This window comes from Pristiophorus japonicus, chromosome 2 (assembly GCF_044704955.1).
Source record: "Pristiophorus japonicus isolate sPriJap1 chromosome 2, sPriJap1.hap1, whole genome shotgun sequence".
Taxonomy (NCBI): Eukaryota; Metazoa; Chordata; class Chondrichthyes; family Pristiophoridae; genus Pristiophorus; species Pristiophorus japonicus.
Window position 1 is genome coordinate 200,352,281 of NC_091978.1, and position 25,512 is coordinate 200,377,792.

Consider the following 25,512-nt stretch of genomic DNA (forward strand, 5'->3'; position numbering starts at 1 on the left):
AGATTAGTGGGAAAGCGGGTTGTGTAGAGGACTCAGAGAGGCTGCAAGGAGATTTGGATAGGTTAAGCGAATGGGCTAAGGTTTGGCAGATGGAATACAATGTCGGAAAGTGTGAGGTCATCCAACTTGGGAAAAAACCCAGTAAAAGGGAATATTATTTGAATGGGGAGAAATTACAACATGCTGTGGTGCAGAGGGACCTGGGGGTCCTTGTGCATGAATCCCAAAAGGTTAGTTTGCAGGTGCAGCAGGTAATCAGGAAGGCGAATGGAATGTTGGCCTTCATTGCGAGAGGGATGGAGTACAAAAGCAGGGAGGTCTTGCTGCAACTGTATAAGGTATTGGTAAGGCCGCACCTGGAGTACTGCGTGCAGTTTTGGTCACCTTACTTAAGGAATGATATACTAGCTTTGGAAGGGGTACAGAGACGATTCACTAGGCTGATTCCAGAAATGAGGGGGTTACCTTATGATGATAGATTGAGTAGACTGGGTCTTTACTCTTTGAAGTTCAGAAAGATGAGGGGTGATCTTATAGAAACATTTAAAATCATGAAAGGGATAGACAAGAGAGGTTGTTTCCACTGGTGGGGGAGACTAGAACTAGGGGGCACAGCCTCAAAATACGGAGGAGCCAATTTAAAACCGAGTTGAGAAAGAATTTCTTCTCCCAGAGGGTTGTGAATCTGTGGAATTCTCTGCCCAAGGAAGCAGTTGAGGCTAGATCATTGAATGTTTTCAAGTCAAAGATAGATAGATTTTTAACCAATAAGGGAATTAAGGGTTACAGGGAGAGGGCGGGTAAGTGGAGCTGAGTCCACGACCAGATCAGCCATGATCTTATTGAATGGCGGAGCAGGCTCGAGGGGCTAGATGGCTTACTCCTGTTCCTAATTCTTATGTTCTTATTAAACCGGACGGTCTGCACCTGGGCAGGACCGGAACCAATGTCCTTGGGGGAGTATTTGCTGGTGCTGTTGGGAAGGGGTTAAACTAATATGGCAGGGGAATGGGAACCTATGCAGGGAGACAGAGTGAAGTAGAATAGGACAGAAGCAAAAGATAGAAAGAAGAAAAGTAAAAGTGGAGGGCAGAAAAACCCAAGGCAAAAATCAAAAAGTGCCACATTACAGCAAAATTCTAAAGGGGCAAAGTGTGTTAAAAAGACAAGCCTGAAGGCTCTATGCCTCAATGTGAGGAGTATTCATAATAAGGTGGATGAATTAACTACACAGGCAGCTATTAACGAATATGATACAATTGGCATCACGGAGACATGGCTGCAGGGTGACCAAGGCTGAGAACTCAACATCCAAGGGTATTCAACATTCAGGAAGGATAGACAGAAAGGAAAACGAGGTGGGGTAGCATTGCTGGTTAAAGAGGAAATTAACACAATAGTAAGGAAGGACATTAGCTTGGATGATGTGGAATCTGTATGGGTGGAGCTGCGGAAAACCAAAGGCCAGAAAACACTAATGGGAGTTGTGTACAGACCACCAAACAGTAGTAGTGAGGTTGGGGACAGCATCAAACAAGAAATTAGGGATACATGCAATAATGGTACAGCAGTTATCATGGACGACTTTAATCTACATATAGATTGGGCTAACCAAACTGGTAGCAATACGGTGGAGGAGGATTTCCTGGAGTATATTAGGGATGGTTTTCTGGACCAATATGTCGAGGAACCAACTGGAGGGCTGGCCATCCTAGACTGGGTGATGTGTAATGAGAAAGGACTAATTAGCAATCTTGTTGTGCGAGGCCCCTTGGGGAAGAGTGACCATAATATGGTAGAATTCTTTATTTAGATGGAGAGTGACACAGTTAATTCAGAGACTAGGGTCCTGAACTTAGGGAAAGATAACTTCGATGGTATGAGACGTGAATTGGCTAGAATAGACTGGCGATCGATACTTAAAGGGTTACGATAGATACGCAATGGCAAACATTTAAAGAGCACATGGATGAACTTCAACAAATGCACATCCCAGTGTGTCGTAAAAATAAAATGGGGAAGGTGGCTCAACCGTGACTAACAAGGGAAATTAAGGATAGTGTTAAATCCAAGGAAGATGCATATAAATTGGCCAGAAAAAGCAGCAAACCTGAGGACTAGGAGAAATTTAGAATTCAGCAGAGGAGGACAAAGGGTTTAATTAGGAGGGGGAAAATAGAATATGAGAGGAAGCTTGCTGGGAACATAAAAACTGACTACAAAAGCTTCTATAGATATGTGAAGGGAAAAAGATTAGTGAAGACAAACATTGGTCCCTTGCAGTTAGAATCAGGTGAATTTATAATAGGGAACAAAGAAATGGCAGACCAATTTAACAAATTCTTTGGTTCTGTCTTCATGGAGGAAGATACAAATAACCTTCCGGAAATACTAGGGGACCGAGGGTCTCAAGAGAAGGAGGAACTGAAGGAAATCCTTATTAGCCAGGAAAAATTGTGTTGGGGAAATTGATGGCATTGAAGGCTGATAAATCACCAGTGCTGATAAATCCCTGATAGTCTGCATCCCAGAGTACTTAAGGAAGTGGCCCTAGAAATAATGGAGACATTCGTGGTCATTTTCTAGCAGTCTATCGATTCTAGATCAGTTCCTATGGACTGGAGGGTAGCTAATGTAACACCACTTTTTAAGAAAGGAGTGAGAGAGAAAACGGAGAATTATAGACCGGTTAGCCTGACATCAATAGAATCAATTATTAAAGATGAAATGTTGGAATCAATTATTAAAGATGAAATAGCAGCGCATTTGGAAAGCTGTGACAGGATCGATCCAAGTCAGCATGGATTTATGAAAGGGAAATCCTGCTTGACAAATCTTCTGGAATTTTTTGAGGATGTAACTAGTAGAGTGGACAAGGGAGAACCAGTGGATGTGGTGTATTTGGACTTTCAAAAGGCTTTTGACAAGGTCCCACACAAGAGATTGGGGTGCAAAATTAAAGCACATGGTATTGGGGGTAATGTCTTGATGTGGATAGAGAACTGGTTGGCAGACAGGAAGCAGAGAGTCGGGATAAACGGGTCCTTTTCAGAATGACAGGCAGTGACTAGTGGAGTGCCGCAGGGCTTTGTGCTGGGACCCCAGCTATTTACAATATACATCAATGATTTAGATGAAGGAATTGAGTGTAATATCTCCAAGTTTGCAAATGACACTAAGCTGGGTGGTGGTGTGAGCTGTGAAGAGGATGGTAAGAGGCTGCAGGGTGACATGGACAGATTAGGTGAGTGGGCAAATGCATGGCAGATGCAGTATAATGTGGATAAATGTGAGATTATCCACTTTGGTGGCAAAAACACAAAGGCAGAATATTATTTGAATGGTGGCAGATTAGGAAAATGGGAGGTGCAACGAGCCCTGGGTGTCATGGTACATCAGTCATTGAAAGTTGGCATGCAGGTAGAGCAGGCGGTGAAAAAGGCAAATGGCATGTTGGCCTTCATAGTTAGGGGATTTGAGTATAGGAGCAGGGAGGTCTTACTGCAGTTGTACAGAGCCTTGGTGAGGCCTCACCTGGAATATTGTGTTCAGTTTTGGTCTCCTAATCTGAGGATGGACGTTCTTACAATTGAGGGAGTGCAGCGAAGGTTCACCAGACTGATTCCCGGGATTGCAGGACTGACATATCAGGATCGACTGGGCCTGCATTCACTGGAATTTAGAAGAATGAGAGGGGATCTCATAGAAACCTATAAAATTCTGACAGGACTGGACTGGTTAGATGTAGGAAGAATGTTCCGATGTTGGGGAAGTCCAGAACCAGGGGACACAGTCTAAGGATAAGGGCTAAGCCATTTAGGACCGAGATGAGGAGAAACATCTTCACTCAGAGAGTTGTTAACCTGTGAAATTCTCTACCGCAGAGAGTTGTTCATGCCAGTTCATTGGATATATTCAAGAGGGAATTAGATATGGCCCTTACAGCTAAAGGAATCAAGGAGTATGGCGAGAAAGCAGAAAAGGGGTGCCCGTCTTATTGAATGGTGGTGCAGGCCCAAAGGGCCGAATGGCCTACTCCTGCACCTATTTTCTATGTTTCTATGTTTTCCTTCTCCTCTTCTCTACCTCACTCTCTGCGGTGCCCTCAGGGACAGGCCGCTCAGGTGCTTACTGATTACCTGAAAGCAGAAAGACACAAGAGTTGGGTTATGATGAGGGGAGGCGAGCAGGAAGGCAGAAATGTATGCATACAACGTGAGTAGCTTGAAAGTCAGCAAAGATTGTGGGCTTAGGGGGAAGTTGGATGTGAGAAGAAAGAATAGGAATCAATATACCGTTGTTGGTCTCAAATGCGTGAACGTTACTAGTGGCCATGTTGCCCACGACCTGGCGGCCATAGATCTCCAGCACTCTACTCTCCAGCTGGTTCAGCTGCTCAATATGGGCTTGGCCCTGCCTGTCTACTCCTGCTAATGCCAGGTGTGAACTACCTTGGCCTGCAAGAGAAAGGAAAGTTTTAGAGTGAGTATGGTGCAATGTGTTTGGGTGTTGTGTGTGCCATAGTTGAATCGCTGTCATTGTGTGCAAGATGTGAGATGCAGGTGTGAGTGTTGCTCGGTAAAGATTGTTGGTGGGTGAGTGCTCAGGATGTGGTGCATTGAGCAGTGCGTGAAGCTTGTGGTACAGATGGTGGTATGCAGCATTAGTTGAAGCATTCACTCTCCCTGACCACCTACGTGAGTTTGTTAAACTTCTTCCTGTACTGGGAGTGGGTCTTGGGGACCACAGTGCTGCCCGTCACGTGTTGTGCCAACTCTCTGCACATAGTGTGGGACAAATGGTGGGTACAGGACCACCCGCCTTCTCTCGACTGCGAAAACAAAAGCCCCCAAAGCTTCTTCGGAGTGCCTCTGGGTCTCTCCCTGGGGCGACGATCGACCATCACGATTTGTTAGTAGCTGGTCCTTCTCCTTGTGCTTGTTCTTCTTAGAACATAAGAAATAGGAGCAGGAGTAGGCCATTTGGCCCCTCGACCCTGCTCCACCATTTAATAAGATCATGGTTGATCTGATTATGGACTCAGCTCCTCTTCCCTGCCTGCTCCCCATAACCCTTTATTCCCTTATCACTCAAAAATCTGTCTATCTTCGCCTTAAATATATTCAATGACCCAGCCTCCACAGCTCTCTGGGGCAGAGAATTCCATAGATATACAACACTCTGAGAGAAGAAATTCCTCATCATCTCAGTTTCAAATGGGCAGCCCCTTATTCTGAGACTATGTCCCCTAGTCTTAGTTTAGCCTACGAGTGGAAATATCCTCTGTGCATCCACTTTATCGAAACCCCTCATTTTCTTATATTTCGTTAAGATCACCTCTCATTCTTCTGAACTTCAATGAATATAGGCCCAACCTAATCAACCTATCTTCAGAGGTCAACCCCCTCATCTCCAGAATCAGCCTAATGAACCTTCTCAACAGCCTCCAATGTAAGTTTATCCTTCCTCAAATACGGAGACCAAAACTGTATGCAGTACTCTAGGTGTGGCTTCACCATCATCATCATAGGCAGTCCCTCGAAATTGAGGGATTTGCTTCCACTCGAAAAGTGGGTTCTCAGGTGACTGTACAGTCCAATACGGAAATGACAGTCTCTGTCACAGGTGGGGCAGACAGTCGTTGAAGGAAAGGGCAGGTGGGGTCTCTGGTTTGCCGCACGCTCCTTCCGCTGCCTGCGCTTGTTTTCTGCATGCTCTTGGCGACGAAACCCACCCCCGAGGCTCTTCCTCCACTTAGGGTGTTCTTTGGCCAGGGACTCCCAGGTGTCGTTGGGAATGTTGCACTTTATCAAGGAGGTTTTGAGGTTGTCCTCAAAACATTTCCTCTGCCCACCTGGGGCTCGCTTGCCATGTAGGCGTTCCGAGTAGAGTGCTTGCTTTGGGAGTCTTATGTCGGCATGCGGACAATGTGGCCTGCCTAATGGAGCTGGTCAAGTGTGGTCAGTCCTTCGATGCTGGGGTTGTTGGCCTGATCGAGAACACTGACGTTGGTGCGTCTATCCTCCCAGGGGATTTGCAGGATCTTGCGGAGACATCGTTGGTAGTATTTCTCCAGCAATTTGAAGTGTCTACTGTATATGGTCCATGTCTCTGAGCCATACAGGAGGGCAGATATCACTACAGCCCTGTAAACCATAAGCTTGGTGCCAGATTTGAGGGCCTGATCTTTGAACACTCTCTTCTTCAAGCGACCGAAGGCTGCGCTGTACAGTTGTAGCAGGACTTCTCTGCTTTTATACTCCATCTCCCTTGCAATAAAGGCCAGTATTCCAATTGGCTTCCTGATTACTTGCTGTACCCACATACTAATTTTTGTGTTTCATGCACAAGGATCCCCAGGTCCCTCTGTACTGCAGCACTTGGCAAATTTTCTCGATTTAAATTATAATTTGCTTTTCTATTTTTTCTGCTAAAGTGGATAACCTTACGTTTTCCCACATAATACTCCATCTGCCAAATTTTTGCCCACTCACTTAGCCTGTCTATATCCCTTTGCAGATTTCTTGTGACCTCCTCACAATTTGCTCTCTCACCCATCTTTGTTACATTACACTCGGTCCCTTCATCAAAGTCATTAATATAGATTGTAACTCGTTGAGGACCCAGCAACGATCCCTGCGACACCCCACTAGTTACTTTTTGCCAACTGGAAAATTACACATTTATCCTGACTCTTTGTTTTCTGTTAGTTAGCCAATCTTCTATCCATGCTAATATATTACCCCCAACCCTGTGAACTTTTATCTTGTGCAGTAACCTTTTATGTGACACCTTATCGAATGCCTTCTGGAAATCCAAATACACCATATGCATTGGTTCCCTCTTATCCACCCTGCTCGTTACATCCTCAAAGAACTCCAGCAAATTTGTCAAATGTGATTTCCCTTTCATAAAACCATATTGATTCTGCTTGATGGAATCATGCTTTTTCAAATGTCCTGCTACTTTTTCCTTAATAATAGACTCCAGCATTTTCCCAACAACAGATGTTGGGCTAACTGGTCTATAGTTTCCTGCTTTCTCCTTTTTTAAATAAGGGTATTACAGTTGCGTTTTCCAATCCACTGGGATCTTCCCAGAATCCAGGAAATTTTGGTAGATTACAACCAATGCATCCACTATCTCTGCAGTCACTTCTTTTAAGACCATAGGATGCAAGCCATCAGGTCCAGGGGACTTGTCCGCCTTTAGTCCCATTATTTTACCAATTATTTCTTCTTAGGATTATTGAGGCAGCTGTACACCCAACAATGTTGAGAATGAGGTGCTACAGCATCAATGAACCTCTCCTTTAAATAGTGAAAAAAGCCTGTGGTAATCAGGACTTACAATTAGACTGCCAATGAGCTTGGGTTTTTAGACTAGATTCATGACTGCAATCATTTTAATGAGTTTTCAGTTGGGGCTACTAAACCATTTTTAGTCTAAACACTGCCCATTTCTTGGGTAACGAATTTCTAGCCCAAAATATTTACATATATGTTGGTTCATACACTGATGTCATGGAGCAAAGTTGCTTTGGCAATTCAAGACATCAGTAAAACCGCTGCTGTGTAAGTTGGTGATGGGTATCTGCTGGTTCAGCACCTTAACTTAAATTATGAGAAGGTGTTGTGAAGATTAATTGAAGTTTTTTTGCAGGTTATTTTCTGTCCTGTGTACCTGACCTACTTTTGTAGTGTTTGATCAATACTGTAAATTTCACCGTGACAATATGATTAAATATGCTTTGCTGCGATGTGAAAATTACAGTTTTAGTGCATTGCATGTAAACCATAGATAGAAGGTGCTAAAACAACTCCTAGTATTTGATTTACAGTAGCGAGTATCTGACATGTGCAGCGATGCTGCTCGTTGGTGTTCCAACAAATTGTCCTGTGGAAGGGTAGAATGCAGCTTCATACCGACAGTTTCTTGCTCTGTAAATGACTAATAGCTAGGTGATCAGTTGGGGGCAGCCAGGAATAAAGGAAAAATCAAAAGGATTAGTTAACTTGAGCTCCCATTATGGAAATCTTTGTGTATAGCACAAAGCAGCAGAAACCAACTGTCTGCCACTCTTTCAACTGGAGTAAAGGGAATTCTCTACACCAGAGGGAACCAGCATCTTGGACTCCACTTTCCTCGAGGTGAAATTCTGCCAATGCACATTTGCCTACGTCACCCTCCAAGGCCCAATTATTTTGGAACTTGAATCTCTGAGCCATGCACGTGAGTGCAAGTAGGACCCACTAAGGAGGGTGGGAGGGGCTAGAGAGGGGGTGAGGGGAGGGGAAGAGGTGGAAGGGGAAGGGGAGGGGGTGGGGTGCACCAGGTCAAGGAAACAGCCTGGACTCACAAAGCTGGTCAATTTTTTTTAGACAGAAAGTTTCAGCATTTGCCCCCTTTTCGAAGGGACCAAAGGGAGCTGAGCTGTAAATGAGGCCTGGGAGAGGGTGAGCTTGGGCCCTCCCACCCCTCCGGCTAGCTGGTAGGCACTGGAGTTTCTGGCAACATGGGATAGACAGACCCCCAAGATGCACCTCTAGTTGCATGAGTGCCCACTAACCCCATGTAAATGAAGTCACTTCGTACTGTCCCCGCAAACTCTGGCAGGATCAATACTGGAGGGCACCGGCAGGACGCAATTGTAGGGTAACTGCCGGGATCGTGGCTTGCGAACCTTCGCCTCAGTCTTTTGAGAAATACACACGCCTTAGTGTGAATTTCAAGCAAACATTACATTCCAAAAGCTGCTAAATACTTTAATGTCACTCTGAAGATTTATCTAGTGGAATTTCCTCAGGGCTTCTTCCGCTCTGCTTCTGCATCTTTGGCAGAAACTCCGCTTATGTATGTGAACGAGGCTATCAGCGAAGTTATGTTGGTTGAGTAGGAGAAGTCCCGAGGAAGTTCACCACTGCTATGAGTATCTACATCCAGCTTTGAAGCACACTTAATTATTTGAGATTCAGTAAGAACTGAAGAATATTTTGGAACAAGAAAAGGTCATCAATATCAAACGAAGCCTGTTTCTATATAAAACGCCGCATGCACAAGTTTGACTGTTAACATTTTGAATTTTCTTATTACATACTAAATTTCTTCAGGTATGACAGCTATGAGGAATATGAAAATGAGAGGCTGAAGAGGGAGGAATATCGAAGAGACTATGAGAAACGTGAATTTGAAAGAGCAAAGCAAAGGGAACGACAAAGGCAAAAGGCAATTGTAAGCATTGTAGTAGCTCTCTTTTATTTCCTAATTTAGCTATGCTGTAAATATAAGAAACATGACCTTTTAGCTTATAAAGATATTTTTTAAATCTCTCCAGGAGGAACGCCGTGTTATTTATGTGGGAAAAGTCAGGGGAGACATAACACGTACAGAACTGAAGAGACGCTTTGAAGTTTTTGGTGAAATTGAAGAGTGCACTGTCCATTTGCGTGAAGATGGGTAAGGTTACGTTTTTTTACACTTCACACAGTAAATGTGCTCCTGAATATACAAAATCTGGTTTTGTTTTGAGATAGTAGATCTAGGGGCCGAAATTCACCCTGGCTGGAAACGGATCGCCCCTACCGTTTTTGGTGTGTTTTGGCCGCCGCAATGGATGTGGCGGCCCATCTTGCGAAATTCAGCTCTTTGCCCTTTTTTTTGGAGCAGGGCAGAAGTCGATCATAATGGGGGCGGAAGTGGGGGCGGGAAGAGTGATACCATCATAATGGAGGCTGGACGGAGACTCCACCACTGTCGGTCATCAGCGCCGGACTGGTGAGGTCATCCTGCTGGTGCGTCAACACGTCTCTCCCCTTCAGTTAAGGTCCATTGGGCCACCAGGAAGGGCTTCAGCCGGGCCAGCAGCCTGGCATCCAAGAGGGAGTGCCAGGCTGCCTGTTGGTGGCCCGGCTGAACCCAGGGGCATAATTGTCAGGCCGACCTGGCAGTCGGCCGACAAAACAAAATAAGGTGACAGCCACGGCAGTAGGTCCTCCCCTTTAATGGAGGCTGCACCACCATTTTACACATAGTGCAAACACAGTGCATTGACAGAAAAATCTGTCGGGGGCACCGAGCGGCGGCCGGAATATTTTCTCAGGATATAGTGACCGCCAGAAAAACCGCCGGAGAGAATTTCACGAGCGGCGGCTATTCAACTACAAATCGGCGGCCATTCGACACTGCCGCGTGGCTGCCGCTTTCCGGCGGCAACAGGCCTTATCGGGAAGCTGAATTTCAGCCCCCTAGTATAGAACCTTAGACGTAGTATGAACAGAGTGGAACTGGAAGGATGCCCATAACTTTAGAGTCAGTGGGATCAATATTGACTTGTGGGTGACTAATCGGCAGAGCATGCCCACAGATCATTTGTGCATGTGGCCTCATTTACATCGAGCTGGCGAGATGTGGGGCACCAAACCAGCCTCGCGATGCAGCTCACCGGATTAAGGCTGGTCAATATTGAATCACCTTGGCCACCATCGAGGTAAGTGCATGGCTACAATCGTGGAGATTAAGGCCCAGATTCTTTTTGTGCAGCCTGGAGATGCATTCCTGCTCCTTCAGCTGGCACCAAAATACAGGCAACTCTCGATTATCGAGGTCCCTCGGGGGTATTCCGGGTAAACAATTTTTCCATTAGGGTGAGTCTACATTTTAAAGTTAAAACTTTAATGAATAAATACAATCGTTAGGGCGAGTTTACATTTATAAGTTAAAACTTTAATGAATCAATACAATCAGCTACAAACAGTAACAAAAGATGGACATTACCAGCATGCATGTTACAGGTTCTGTGCCTGGAACCCAGTGCAGCAGCGCGTACACACACACACACACCAGCAAAGCAAGAGCAGAGGAGGATGATTTTTACGGTGAGAGAGAGAGTGTTGAGAGAGAGAATGTGTGAGTGTGAGAGAGAGAGAGAGAGAGAGAGAGTGTGAGAGAGAGAATGAGCAAATACAAATGAGCACAGTGTTTGGAAGGCGATTTTTCCAAATTATTTGGAGCTGTCTTTTTAAATCCCGTTATAACGGCTTCCCGTTGTATCCGTGTACGGATAATCGAGAGTTGCCTGTAATGTCACTCATAACTTGACTGGGCCTCTTCAGCTCCATCGCCCGAGAAACTGGTTGGAGTTTGCACACCTCACGTTCCAACCATTTGCAATCTAAAATAAGACTCTGATTTACATTTTGAAGTTGGTCTACCACCTAAAACAGGCAGGCATTTTGGGAATCCAGCTGTAGGACCCTTTCAAACTGTCAGGGTTACTGTCTCCATTTTAAGGCCATTACTGCTCCATTAATATTATGTCTGTAATGTACCTATGAATGACTCCACGAGGCTATGTGTTGTACTCAAACTGTAGTGACCTTGGTCCTTTATTCCAAACTCCAGAGTGAGGCAACCTCATGGTGGCTCCCCTTTTATAGAGTCCCTGCCACCAGGACAGGAAACCACGGTCTCCACCAGTTGCACCCTCTTGTGGTGCCAGCATGTATATACACAGTGTAAACCTTATTGATAGTACATCAGGTAAACAAGTCTCCATCTTATGCAACTATACAGTGACTACACAGAGAGCATATCTATAGTCTGCATATATAACAGTTAATGCCAGACGAAACAAGTTAAAATCGACCCCAATGTGCACAGGTCAAAAAATCTTGTTTATTCAGTCTATCCCATGTTCTATGTCACTATTTTAAAAAGAGGAGAGCGTTCTCCCAATGTCCTGTGCAAAATGCCTCCCTCAGCCAACACGATCTAACTGGTCATTCATTTCATTGCTGTTTGTGGGATCTTTCTGTTTGAAAAGTAGTTTCCATGTTTGCCTAAATAACAATCTTAAAAGCACTTCAAAGTGACTCAATGTATGTGAAGCACTTTAAGATATTTCTATATAGATGAAAGAATTTCTTTCTTTAATAGCTGACAAATGGAAGCCCACCTTATTATATTCTATGTCTAATTTATAATTTGTGAGATTTGCTGCAGTGAGTGACATGCATTATTTTTGCTCCAATTCTTTCCAGTGACAACTATGGTTTCATCACGTATCGTTACACCTGTGATGCATTTGCTGCCCTTGAGAATGGACACACTTTGCGAAGATCTAATGAGCCCCCTTTTGAATTGTGCTTTGGTGGTCGTAGACAGTTCTACAAGTCTAACTATGCAGATCTAGGTGAGATTACACTGCAATACAATATATCTAGTGTTTTCTCAGACAATGTAGACATCTGAAATAAATGTGATTTTGAATCACTATTGTTTTTATGCAGTTAGCTTTAATTATTCATAAATGTTGGTTTGGCTAATATCATCAAATTCTCACATTTGCAATAGAAAAGCATAATGAGGCACTAGAGATTTATGTGACATTGCTTCCTGGACAAAATTGTCTCATACCGAGGCTTTGCATATGTCAAAACTTGACTCACATATTGAGTGGACTTACAGACGTTAGCAGGCAGATTCTTTGATTGCAACAAAAATCCAACAATAATTTAGCTAGTTTTAGTAGGGCTAAATTTTCACTTAAGAGGTAAGATTTAGGAAAGCCACATTATGCTATGCTGTTGGGCAAGAATAACTGATAATAGTAGGAATGTTAGTTTTTTATATCAGTGATAAAGGCTTGTATAGCCCTAGGAATAAAAGGAGGGTTCAAGGTAGTGAAACCTAAATGGCTAATTAAGGATATTCATGGAGAAATTAACCCCTCAAAAGTATTCCATTATGTATAAAAGGTTCATTTGTCAAGGAAAAAAGGATAATTATAAAAAGCAGCTGAGACTAAGGAAAGGCAGTATTAGGAATGTGGATAATCGGCGTATTGATCGCAAGGCTTTGGTTGTGAGTCAGTGAACAACCAAGGGTCATTGGGCCTTTGAAGGATTGTCAGGGTAGGTTATGCTTGAACATAAAGATATGGTTAATAAGTGAAATATATTGCAGCTGAAAATTTGTGTCCCGAGCAGCACAATCCCAGCACAAATCTACCAGGAGTACAGCAAACGGGCAAGAAATTGTGCCAGGACCTGGATATACAGGGTCCTGGCCTGTGCAGGGGCTGCAGGTTTGGAATCTCTAAGCCACTGCTTGAAGTTTCTGGGATGATCTGTTGGCATGAAACCTCAGGCCACGGTCCATCCAGAACATGGCCGCTGTTGCCAGAGGCAGTGGGTCCAGAGGACTTACCCCGGCCTGGGTCACACTAAGCAGTCTGTACACCGGACTTAACATGCCAAACATGGGGTCCAGTCCTGTGTTTTGGCCTGTACCCCCAAAGTAAATTCTGGCATTGTGAGGGAATTAACCCTCTTGTAAAGGGGACAAAATGTTTAATTTTGAAATTGCCTGCCCTGACAGGACCGCTGGCTGAAGAACTCGTGGCTGTCCAGCACTGCAGTATCCATGCTCCCTCTCCTGGCTGTTGCCCAGTTAATTCAGATTAAATAGATAGGTTTCAGGCCAATTTAAATAAGGTAGGTGAATGCATTCATGTGTGTCAGACATGATTTAATAAGGACCGTGCGGTGTTATTCACTTGGGAATAGGAAATTCCAGGCATGTCTGCATCATTCAGGGTTTCCATTAAGGGATAAAGAAAAAGACTGCGGGGTAGTAGATGATCACTCATTGAAAGTACACAAATAGTGTGAGATGGCTTTAGGAAAAGCAAATAGTGTTTTAGGTTGTCCTGCTAGGTCCATTTACAAATCCAAGAGTATTCAACTTAGGTTATATAAAGTATATTAGGTACGTCTGTATTGTGTTCAGATTTCATTCCCACAAATCGTAAGGATATCAAGGCACTGGGAAGGCTGCAAAGGAGGGTGACCAGAATGATACCAAATCTTAGCGCTCTTAGTTATGAGGCAGGCTCCAAGATTTAGGGTGATTTACTTTGGAGAAATGCAGGCATGGAGGGAATAGGTTTTGTTTCTAAAACAATGAGGGCACTAGATTTGAACTGAATAAGGTTGGTGGGGCCAGAGGTCATGGTTTAAAATCTGTAGGCAAAGAGTCAGGTGAAAAGCCAGTTGTATTACCCTCGGTAACAAATTGCTGAGACATGCGGTGAGATTCCTCACTAATTCCTTAAAAAAGAACTTGACTAGTTCATGAGAGAAGAGGATATTTCCAGTTATAGAGGGTCAGTCACTAGTCAGTTGTAATTGTGATGAGTCGTGGGCAACCATGGTCTCCTAGAGTCTTGCCTAATTGCCTTAGGAAAACAAAGAGGAATTTCCAAGACTTTCCTGAATAGGTTGCAGATTTTCTTCTTTTTGCCTCTTCCAGGAGATAGCATAATTAGGGAGTGGGTGAACAGTGTGCAAGGTTGCACCATGGACTGGATGTGAAAGGTCTGATGAACCTTATCAACTTTCTTTTTGTATATTTGTATGTCTAAGTTGTATTTCATGTTAATGATTTAGTATATATGTAATTTATGATCATGAGGCATAAATACAACTTATTTATGCCCCATGACTATACCGCTTTGCACCCATAAAATGGACTTCAGCCCTCCGGACTCACCTCGCGCCCGATCTGGATCTGACATGCGCCAGATGCCATATTGCCTTGTGCGATTTTTAATCATTCTGGGCACCCATTTGAAACAAGCGTTAGCCTCATTACATATGCAAATCAGGGCCCTACGCAGGTTTTAGAACCCCAAATGCAAAATTCAGGTACAACTAAGCAGAGCTTGCACCACGTATGTCCCACCTAGTTGTACCAGGACTTGGACGGCCTAACCAATGGTCTTTAAAGGGACTGCTGGAGGCTACACAATCAAAAGGCATAATAAATTTTAATTTTTTATTTTTGTGGATCCAGGAGAAGCAGAAATGCTCCTCCTGGACTCACAAATAAAAATTCGGCCCATCTGCCAGCCCAATGCCCGGCCCGGGATATCAGCCCACTGCCCGGCCCGGGATATCACCCCCCCCCCCACCCCCCAGACCTGACCTACATATTTGGCACCTGCAGCTCGCTGGTGGCATTTAAATGAGGTCCGAAGCTGAATTTGGCTTGGGCTTCAGGCTCTGCTGACTTTGCGTCCACTTTGGGTGCTAGTCAAATTTCTCTTCCCATGTTTCAAAAATAGTATGTTATTGTACTAAATGGTCTGCACTATGCTTTCCTAAATGCACTACTTAATAAAACAGACAGACACAAATTCAACCCATTAATTTTAAGTTTACACAAGTGACATTAAATAAATCATAAATTTGGAGTTAGTTGAGGTGTATGAAAACAGCTTCCAAATCTGTGCAGTCTACAGTTTTCAGAGAATGTCAGCAGCACAACAGTAACTTTATAAATGGCACCAAACAATGTCAAGAAAATAAGTATTAAACTGACTCATATTGAACTGTAAGAATAATAACAAATGCTTCTAATGTTGTCAGGCCGTTATTGAAAACTTAGCTAAAATGCTTCTTCTCATTTTCCTTTGAAACTCAACAAGAAAAATCCATCTTAAGCCTTCCTTTTACTGTCATTTTAAAACAATTAAGTTTCTGTAAGTACTGTAACTGAATAATTAAAAATGCCTTATTTTCAATTTCATAATTTGGATACGAACACAATGCCCACGCCTACTGTAGTAAAATTAATTGCAAATGGTATTCAAGCCAATTACTTAATACTTTTTGTTGTATACACTCACACCAATTAGAACATAATTTAAAGAACAATTGCAATAGCTAATTTAAAATATTTCCTCAATGGTTAGAAGCACACAAATGGAATCATGTTTATTCTTACTTACAAACAGAGCTGTGGAATATATTTCTGGGGTTGATGACCTGAATTTTGGAGAAGTTGGCCAACTAAGGTGAGGGTGAAAAGAATGTGGATTTTAGACCTTTGCCTGACAGGTGACATCACGTTGGAGAATGAATGATGAAGGAGGCATGAAGTTCATGTTAGGAGGTCAGGTTTGAGGTGAAAACACTCCAGTAGGAGCGCCATAGAAGTAAAAGAATAACACAAATGAGCTAAAGATGTTTGACTCTTTTCATGAGTAGTGTATACCTTTCCCCACCATGGGCTCGAGCCATCTATTTCATTTAATTGAAGGAAAGTTTTGCATAAATACTCCATGTTTCTCAAAAGTGATCAAGCAAATTATTCATGTGATCACTTCTCCACCATTACTGGACCCTAGCTAGCTGCCCTCAAACCCAGGAAAAAAGAGAACTGTTAGTGGCACAAGGAGAGTTCAGCGGAATTGAAGGAAAGTTAGTTTGCAGGTGCAGCAGGTAATTAGGAAGGCGAATGGAATGTTGGCCTTCATTGCGAGAGGGATGGAGTACAAAAGCAGGGAGGTCCTGCTGCAACTGTACAGGGTATTGGTGAGGCCACACCTGGAGTACTGCGTGCAGTTTTGGTCACCTTACTTAAGGAAGGATATACTAGCCTTGGAGGGGGTACAGAGATGATTCACTAGGCTGATTCCGGAGATGAGGGGGTTACCTTATGATGATAGATTGAGTAGACTGGGTCTTTACTCGTTGGAGTTCAGAAGGATGAGGGGTTGTCTTATAGAAACATTTAAAATAATGAAAGGGATAGACAAGATAGAGGCAGAAAGGTTGTTTCCACTGTTTGGGGAGACTAGAACTAGGGGGCACAGCCTCAAAATACGGGGGAGCCAATTTAAAACTGAGTTGAGAAGGAATTTCTTCTCCCAGAGGGTTGTGAATCTGTGGAATTCTCTGCCCAAGGAAGCAGTTGAGGCTAGCTCATTGAATGTATTCAAATCACAGATAGATAAATGTTTAACCAATACGGGAATTAAGGGTTACAGGGAGCGGGCGGGTAAGTGGAGCTGAGTCCACGGCCAGATCAGCCATGATCTTTTTGAATGGCGGAGCAGGCTCGAGGGGCTAGATAGCCTACTCCTGTTCCTAATTCTTATGTTCTTATGTTCTTATGAATCTTGAGGATGAGTGTCAGCAGTGGCTCAGTTGGTAGCACCCTCGCCTCTGAGTCAGAAGGTCCTGGGTTCAAGTTCCACTCCAGAGATTTGAGGACAAAAATCTAGGCTGATACTTCATTGCACCACTGAGGAAGTGCTACACTGTCAGAGCTGCCACCTTTCAGATGAAATGTTAAACCAAGACCCCATCTGCCTCAGGTGGATGCAAAAGATCCTATGGTACTGTTTCAAAGAAGAGCGGGGGAGTTATCCACGGTGTCCTGACCAATATTTATCCCTCAATCAACAGAACAAAAACAGATTATCTCGTTAGGGTGACCTAATAGAGATCTTTAAAATTATGAAAGATTTTGATAAAGTGGACACAGAGAAAATGTTTCCACTTGTGGGGAAGAGCATAACTAGAGATCATCCATGTAAGATAGTCACCAAGAAATTCAATAGGAAATACAGAAAAAACTCATTTACCCAAAGAGTGGTGAAACTGTGGAACTCATTCTCAGGAGTGATTAAAGCGAATAGTATAGATGCATTTAAGGGGAGGCTAGACAAGCATATGAGGGAAAAGGGAATAGAGGGTCACGCTGATAGATTTAGATGAGGAAAGACGGGGAGAAGGCTCGAGTGGAACATAAATGCCAGCATGGACTGGTTGGGACGAATGGCCTGTTTCTGTACCATATGCCCTATGTAATCCTATGTAGTGGACAGGAAATCTCACAGCTACTGTGTAGATGGCTTGTACAGGGGGAGGACATCTTGGAGACTAAGAGTTGGTAGTAGTGACATCTCATGCCATTATTAAATACAAAAAAATTGGCAGACAGAAATCCTAGGTTGCTTGCACTGGAATGATGCTGAGCCAGCTCCACTAAGACAGTTGAAGCCAGCACAGTGCCTCAGAAACCAATGTAGCATCAGAGTATCTACTTAATGGCATAACTTAATCCCTATCAACTGAGTAAATTCTCACTCACAAATGTTTGTGACTGGGAAAATGAAATTCCTTCAAAAGTCGTGACAATTTTAGAAACAGTAAAACATGCTGCACTAGCACTTTAATTTTTGAGAAAGAGAGTGAAAGAGGATTTTCCTTCCTCTTTAAATTACAAGATATAACTTTATAAATTCCAAATATGATCTCTGTTATTTTAGGGGTTTTAAAGTTTCATTTCTATCAGATATTTTTCAGCGCAAGTTTAAACGAAAATCATGGGAGTTTACATTGAGCTCTGAGAGCTTAAGTGAGATATTACAGTTAGAAGGAACTATAAAAGAACAGGAGCACTTTTCCATGATCAATGTATAATTACCCAATGGAAGAGAATAGTTAAAAGAGAAATAAAACCTTACTTTGGTTTAATTAGCTAGTTGCTGGATTTAAGCAAAGCATGTGGCACACACCATATTGAGTCTGAAAGACAGATTGATATCTAGATTGATATCTAACATATTTCATTGGAATACCTACCTCACTGGGATTTTTCGACTAGGTTATTTTGGGAAAAAAAATTCCAAATCATTTTTTTGTTATATTAGCTGAAACATTTGTGGAGATGATTTCATTCAATTTTATGGGTTAGACTTTTTTTTCATGAATACCGCCCACTTAATGTCCATTTTAATGCTGAGATGAGGAATAATGCTCAGACATCGCCCATTTAGCAACAAAATGGAAACTAACGGCCACTTATCGGCCAGCGTTACTTTTGGCATGTAGTTAACGCCGAGAATTAATAATATCACTCGCCCGCTTTTTTTGCCGTAAAGATCAGAATGGGCGAAACTAACGCCCATAATATCGCTGAGCGTTACTTTCGGCACCTCGGCTACATATCGCCGAAAATATCGGTCGCCGAAAAAAAACGGAGAAAAAGTTGTTCTCACCTGAACTAAACCCAGCGGTATGGACGCCATTTTGTAAGTCGGAGGTCAGTTCATATAAAAGACTGCTTCAACTTCTGGGGAGCTTTTATGTACTCTGGAGTTCTTTTAAGGTGATTTGAACACCTGAACAAACATCTTATCATACTGTGGACAATTTGAATTTATTTTAGGTGTTTTATTAGGTAAATGTATTGTTTGTGAACAATAGATATAATATTGATTGTTATGGTAATGGGGCCCGTAATTTCTCAGCCACGCTTGATGACTACGCACATGCTGCAGACTAGAGATGGCAGAAGGTATATTCAAGATCATTATGTGCCCAATCAAAGAGGTGCCAGACTGCTGAGGAGGACGAGTACTTACACTCCATGCACTTACAGGGAGAAGCGGTCTTACCTGAATTTGTCCGATAACACCTGCCTTAGGAGATTGCGTTTCTGGAAAGAGGTTATCAGTGAGATATGCCAGCTCATCAGGGGAGATGTGCAGCCTGCCAGCACCATCAGGACCACTCTGTCCGTCGAGGTCAAGGGCACTGCAGCACTTTCCTTCTACGCATTGGGTTCCTTTCAGGTCTCAGCTGGTGATATTTGCCCTATATCTCAGCATGCCACACATTGCTGCATCCAACAGGTCACTGAAGCCCTTTACACACGCAGGATGGACTTTATCAGCTTCCCTATGACCAGGGAGGCACAGACTGAGAGGACTCGAGGATTCTCCAGAATTGCAAACTTCCCCAAGGTGCAGGGAGCAATAGATTGTACGCATATCTGCATGCTGGCATCTTTTCAGGATGCAAAGTTTTTCGGAACAAAAAGGGATTCCACTCCCTGAATGTGTAACTCATTGTCGACCACCAGCAAATTCTAATGGCAGTAAATGCGAAATTTCTGGGCAGCATCCATGATGCTCACATCCTGATTGAGAGCGCTGTATCTGACATGTTTATCAGTCTGCCACAAAGTCAATGGTGGATACTTGGTGACAAAGGAAATGACCTTGCCACCTAACTGATGACACCCTTGTGTAACACCCAGACAGAAGCCGAGTAATGATACAACGAGAGCCACAGAGCCACACGCAATATCATCGAGAATACCATTGGAGTGCTTAAGTAGCGCTTTAGATGCCTGGACCACTCAGGAGACAAGTTACAATACCACCCTGAGCAGGTAGCTCAATTCATGGTGGTGAGCTGCATGCTGCACAACTTGGCTATTAAGAGTGGACAAGAATTGCCAGAGGGGACTGCTGGTCCACCTCAGGAGAGAGAGGAAGAGGAGGACGAGGAGGTAGATGCTGACCTCAAGCCAGACGATCAGGCTGACGATGAACCCATGCCCCCGCCCCCCTCTAGACCGCAGGAAAGGGCCCGTGGTGGCTACATAGCTGCAAGACTCTTATGTCAGCAGCTCATAAATTAGCACTTTGCTTGAAATAACGTTGGTGGTATTTACAAAGCTGCAAGACAGCTGTGTCTGCAGCTCATATATGAATGCCGTGCATTACCTTGGTGACAGTTAAAGTTTAAGTTGATTCAAGTGACGTTGAATTATCCCCCTTCATGTTAAGGAATCACCAGTGTTTAACGATGCAGCTATCTGAGACAATGCGCAACAAGGTTATGTGAAATAAAAAACATTTAACGTGAACATTTGTATAAAATCATAATTATAACTGGAGAAAACATCCCACCCCCCACCCACAACAAATTTATAACATTTATATAATTCATTAAATTTATAAAATTTCCAACACTTCATAAACATAGAACACAAAAGCAAAACAACAAGGTACACCCCTCCCTCATTCCCCAAACTTCCCAACAAAATAGCAACAACAACATAAAAATAATGTGACCAATACAACACCTGCAGCCATGCACCTCACTTTCCTTCCCACCCCCACTCACCCCCGCTTCTCCTCCCCACCTCTACCCCTTCCCCTCCCAATTCCAAGCCACCTTGCCAAAGTGCTCCTCAGGCGCTGCTTCATTGGGGGGGATGACGGCAGAACCGCTGGTTGGACTGATACGGGAGAGGACTGTCCCGAGGTGGAAATGTGCTCCGAGCCAGAAGCAAGATCTTCCTCCTGGCTCTCATTGGCAATGGGGGAGTGGCACTTTGTGGTGCAGTACCGCGCTCCGGGGCTACTGGGAGCCCTCTGCCACCAGTGTTCCTGGCTATCACCTCCAGGGTCTCCACCATCCGCACGCGACACGTACTCACTCATGGTGGCGGACATGCTGGCCAGCTGGTGGGATATGCCCCCCATTATCTGTAGGATCTGCTGACTTATGTCAACACTCCTCCTGGACAAGTGTGCCATGTCCTCGCTCAGATCTGCCACTCGTGGAGCATACCTTCTGCATCGAACCAACCTCCGCGTGGTCAGCGCCGTCCTGGAGACACCTCAGGTGCCCTGCGGCAAGGTGCTTGGGCCCGGTACCTCCACGGTGGAGGAGGGAATGGCCACAGGAGCACTATATGTTATGGGTGTCAACTGAATTAAGGAGCTTGGCGATGCAGGCTCCTCGAAGTCCGCACTGTCATCTGTGGAGAAGGCACCCTGCAGCACCACGGGTGAGAATCGGGGCTCCTCAGCACCAGATGCACGATCGTCCGGTGACTCCAGCCCCGGACCCCCAGCTTCTGGGCTCAGTGGTGTAGCATGGGGCCATACTGCTGGCTGAGCTACAAACACAAATTAGGTTATTAAAGGAGACGAGGGTGCTAGGGTCACAAGGTGATTCCAACGCTACACATAGCATATGCACAACAAAAGCACCACAGCAATCAAAATCATCACAGACATCACATTTCATGACCATCACCAACTTCTGCATTGCAATGATTCTCATGAGGCCATCATTATTTAGAGAACACTTTTATCAATCATCTATCATATATTATTGGTCAGATATGAGTGGGTGTGGCATCTATTGACTTTACATCATGCAATGGTGTATACTTTACTCATGTGGCATCACATCAGGTTCTGTAGCTGCATGCGTGGCCAGCCGGGGGTGGCTCCCCATTAGTGCCAGTACCCGCTACTCAATGTTGGTGAGCTCAATGATGACTGGTGGCCCGCCACTCGTTCGTCTCTGCTCGGTCCTATTCTTCGAAAGCTTCTTATGTAAAAGAAGCATTGCATGAGATCATTGCTAGGTACAGTCACAGACACTGATACAACACATAACCAACAGATGTAATCATGATTATTCTGATAATTATCATTCTTTACCTAAAGACGTACATCATAAACGCAGGCTTTGAGTAAAACATTCCTGGTATAAGTGCATGACATCACATCTGATTTTAATCAATCATTACACTTATAATTCAAATTATATAAATATATAAGTACATGTAAGTAAATGTAATACTCTGGCAGATCCGACAAGGTCGTTCCAGCGCTTGCGGCACTGGTTGCCCTCACGCACCTCGTTGGTCGCCGAAAAGACCAGCTCGGCTATGCCAGCCCATATCTTCTGGTAGACCTTTGGAGTGGGCTTCCCATGCACACCTGGGTCAATTGACCCCAGCGTGACTCCACCTCCTGCAGGAGGAAGGCATTTGCCTCGTCGGAGAATGTCCTCGCTCGTTTGCATCCTCCCAATTGTTCCTCTCCCACCTCACTGCTTTCGCCAGTGTCCTTGGTCTCCACAGCGTGCTGTGTTGCCTCCTCCATCCCTTCCATTTTAAATATTTATTTTTTAGCCAAAAACTCCCTGTGAACAACGTTCTTTGTGCTCACAAGTCTTTTTGCTGCTGGTAAATCTTCTTCCTACCTCCCACAACAGCCAAACAAGCACACAACATACCCACACACGCTTTCAGTTCCTCTCTGCTCCCTCTCTCTCTTTCTCCTCTTCTGTGCATGTATTGATGACCCCTGACCTCCTGAAACGCGGGAAACGACCGTTGCCATGGAGTTGCTATGGACGCCCACTTTACGGCAGAAGGTCAAAAAATGTAATGCTAATGCCCATTTCAGATCGCTCGCAGTAAAGCCCATTTTATAAAATGGAAAGTTGGGGTTTTGAAAATGGGTGATAATCCGGCGATCTCAAAACCCATATTTACCACCAACGCTGGAAATAACACCCATTTTTGGGCGATCTGCACAAAAGTGAAAAGTCTAGCCCATAGTGTATAACATTGTTTAAAAATCCAGAAAGAAATACTCTGGTCAATATTTGTAGTGAATTCAAAATAGCGACTGGGGAAAATCATTCCCACTGGTAAGGAAATCGAACTGGGATATACCTATAACAACATTTTTACACTGGCTATAATTGAGTAAGCATACAAATGATCAAATAGGCAACTAAAAATTTTACATGTATTACAAACTATAGTCGAGGAATGAGTCTGCAGAATATAAGGGTATGATGACATGAAAATAATGAAAAGTAGAGCATTCGCGGTTCAATAAAATACAAACTAATTTTTTTGAATTAATTCATGGGATGTGGGCTTCACTGGCAAGGCCAGCATTTATTGCTCATCCCTAACTGCCCTTGAGAAAGTGGTGGTGAGCCTCCTTTTTAATCCGCTGCAGTCGTGTGATGAAGGTATTCCCACAGTGCTGTTAGGAAGGGAGCTGCAGGATTTTGACCCAGCGACGAGTCAGGATGGAGTGTGACTTGGAGTGGAATTTGGAGGTGATGGTGTTCACATGTGCCTGCTGCGTTGACCTTCTTGGTGGTAGAGTTTAAGGGTTTGTGAGGTGCTGCCGAAGAAACCTTGGTGAGTTGTTGCAGTGCTTGCAATTCTTGTAGACGGTACACACTGCAGCCATAGTGTGCCTGTGCCGGTGGTGGAGGGAATGAATGCTTAAGGTGATGGGTTGGATACCAGTCAAGCGGCTGTTTTTTCCTGGATGGTGTTGAGCTTCTTGAGTATTGTTGGAGTATTGTTGGAGCTGTACTCATCTAAGCAAGTGGAGAGTATTCCATCATACTCCTGACGTGTATCTTGTAGATGGTGGAAAGGCTTTGGGAAATCAGGGGGTGAGTCACTCGCCACACAAATACGTAGCTTCTGACCTGTTCTTGTTGCTACAGTATTTATGTAACTGGTCCAGTTACATTTCTGGTCAACCCCAGGATGTTGATGGTAGGGGATTCGACAATAGTAATGCTATTGAATGTCAAGAGGAGGTGGTTAGACATTCTCTTGTTGGAGATAGTCTTTTCTTGACACTTTTATGTTGCAAAAGTTACAAGCCTATATATTCAAAAGGGAGTTAGATGTGGCCCTTATGGCTAAAGGGATCAAGGGGTATGGAGAGAAAGCAGGAATGTAGTACTGAAGTTGCATGATCAGCCATGATCATATTGAATGGTGGTGCAAGCTCGACGGGCCAAATGGCCTACTCCTGCACCTATTTTTTATGTTTCTATGGGCTAGACTTTCCACTTCACAAGGCCCATCTCAAGTTTCAGCACTTAGCAGGCACTTCGCTGGGCCGATGCAAGGCCAAAAGAGTGCTCAAAAATAGTTGCTTTTTCAGGGCCTTAGAGAGGGAAATGGGCACTACGGACGCCATTTTTAGCTTCTGAGGAAGGGTGCAGAATTGCTCTGAGTTATTTAGAGAGTAAAATTGAAGCCAATTGTACTCAGAAATTTGGGACAGGGAATATAAATCGGTATTATCACCTTATCTATGCTAAATAGATCTCATGAAACATTGGAATTATTTAATAAACAGTTTTTACACACAGAAGTTATGTAATGATATTCCGTGGTGAAACAGAATAAACAAACAAATCTGCATGAAGAACTGTATATTGTAAAACTTATGTAAATAATAGAGAAGGTACAAAAGTTGTAGAACGTTTTTTTTTATTAACAAAAATAATTTTTTTTAAGAACTAATGAACAACACCCTCCCTCCAACCCCCCACCCGCCTCACCAACCCACTCTTCCCCCACAATCTCCAAAACATTAGAAGAATACATTGAACATTTTAAAGAACAAGTGACCATTTCAGTCAAGATAACAAGTGACCATTTCAGTCATGACAACAAGTGACCATTAAAGTCATGACAACAAGTGACCATTTCAGTGATGATAACAAGTTACCATTTCAGTAACGCTAAAAAGTGACCATTTCAGAAAGAATGGAAAGTGAACAGTTAAGTAATGATAAAAAGTGAACAAGTGAACATTTAACTATTGAATACAATTGGCCAATTTAGTAACAATAACAATAACAAGAGTATAATAAATTGATAACAGCAAATGAACATTTCAAAACAAGTGAACTACATAGAAAAGGACTCCTCCCTCCCTACCTGCGGCCACGTTCCCTCCAGATCCTGTCCCACCTCATGTTCGTACCCCACCCGCCCGTTTTGGTCTACGCAGACTGACACCAAGATGTCGTGGTGGAGGTGATGGAGAGGAAGCGGAAGCCGAGTCTCTACTTCCGAGTCCAGAGGAACTGTGCCCTCCGTACTCGCTTGCGTGCTCGAAGTTTCGCTGCGAGCAGACACGACACCTTGGGGTGCAGCGCCGTGTCCAGCCAGCAACGCATGCCATAGGGCATTGGTTGTGGCTGTCTGCTGCCGAATAGCCTCCAAGGTCTCCCTTGCAGTCAGTGACTGCTCAGAAGACCAGTTAGAGAAGTTCTGGCAAAACTCGCT

General features: G+C 43.8%; 1 protein-coding gene across 1 annotated transcript in view; it reads left to right on the plus strand.

Moving 5' to 3' along the window:
- Nucleotides 1-25,512, plus strand: part of ppargc1a (peroxisome proliferator-activated receptor gamma, coactivator 1 alpha) — a 183,378-nt gene that overhangs the window by 144,030 nt on the left and 13,836 nt on the right. The window contains exons 10-12 of the mRNA XM_070863518.1: nucleotides 9,111-9,231; nucleotides 9,335-9,456; nucleotides 12,039-12,190. Coding sequence (XP_070719619.1) covers nucleotides 9,111-9,231; nucleotides 9,335-9,456; nucleotides 12,039-12,190 — 395 coding nt within the window. The remainder of the gene's footprint in view (nucleotides 1-9,110; nucleotides 9,232-9,334; nucleotides 9,457-12,038; nucleotides 12,191-25,512) is intronic.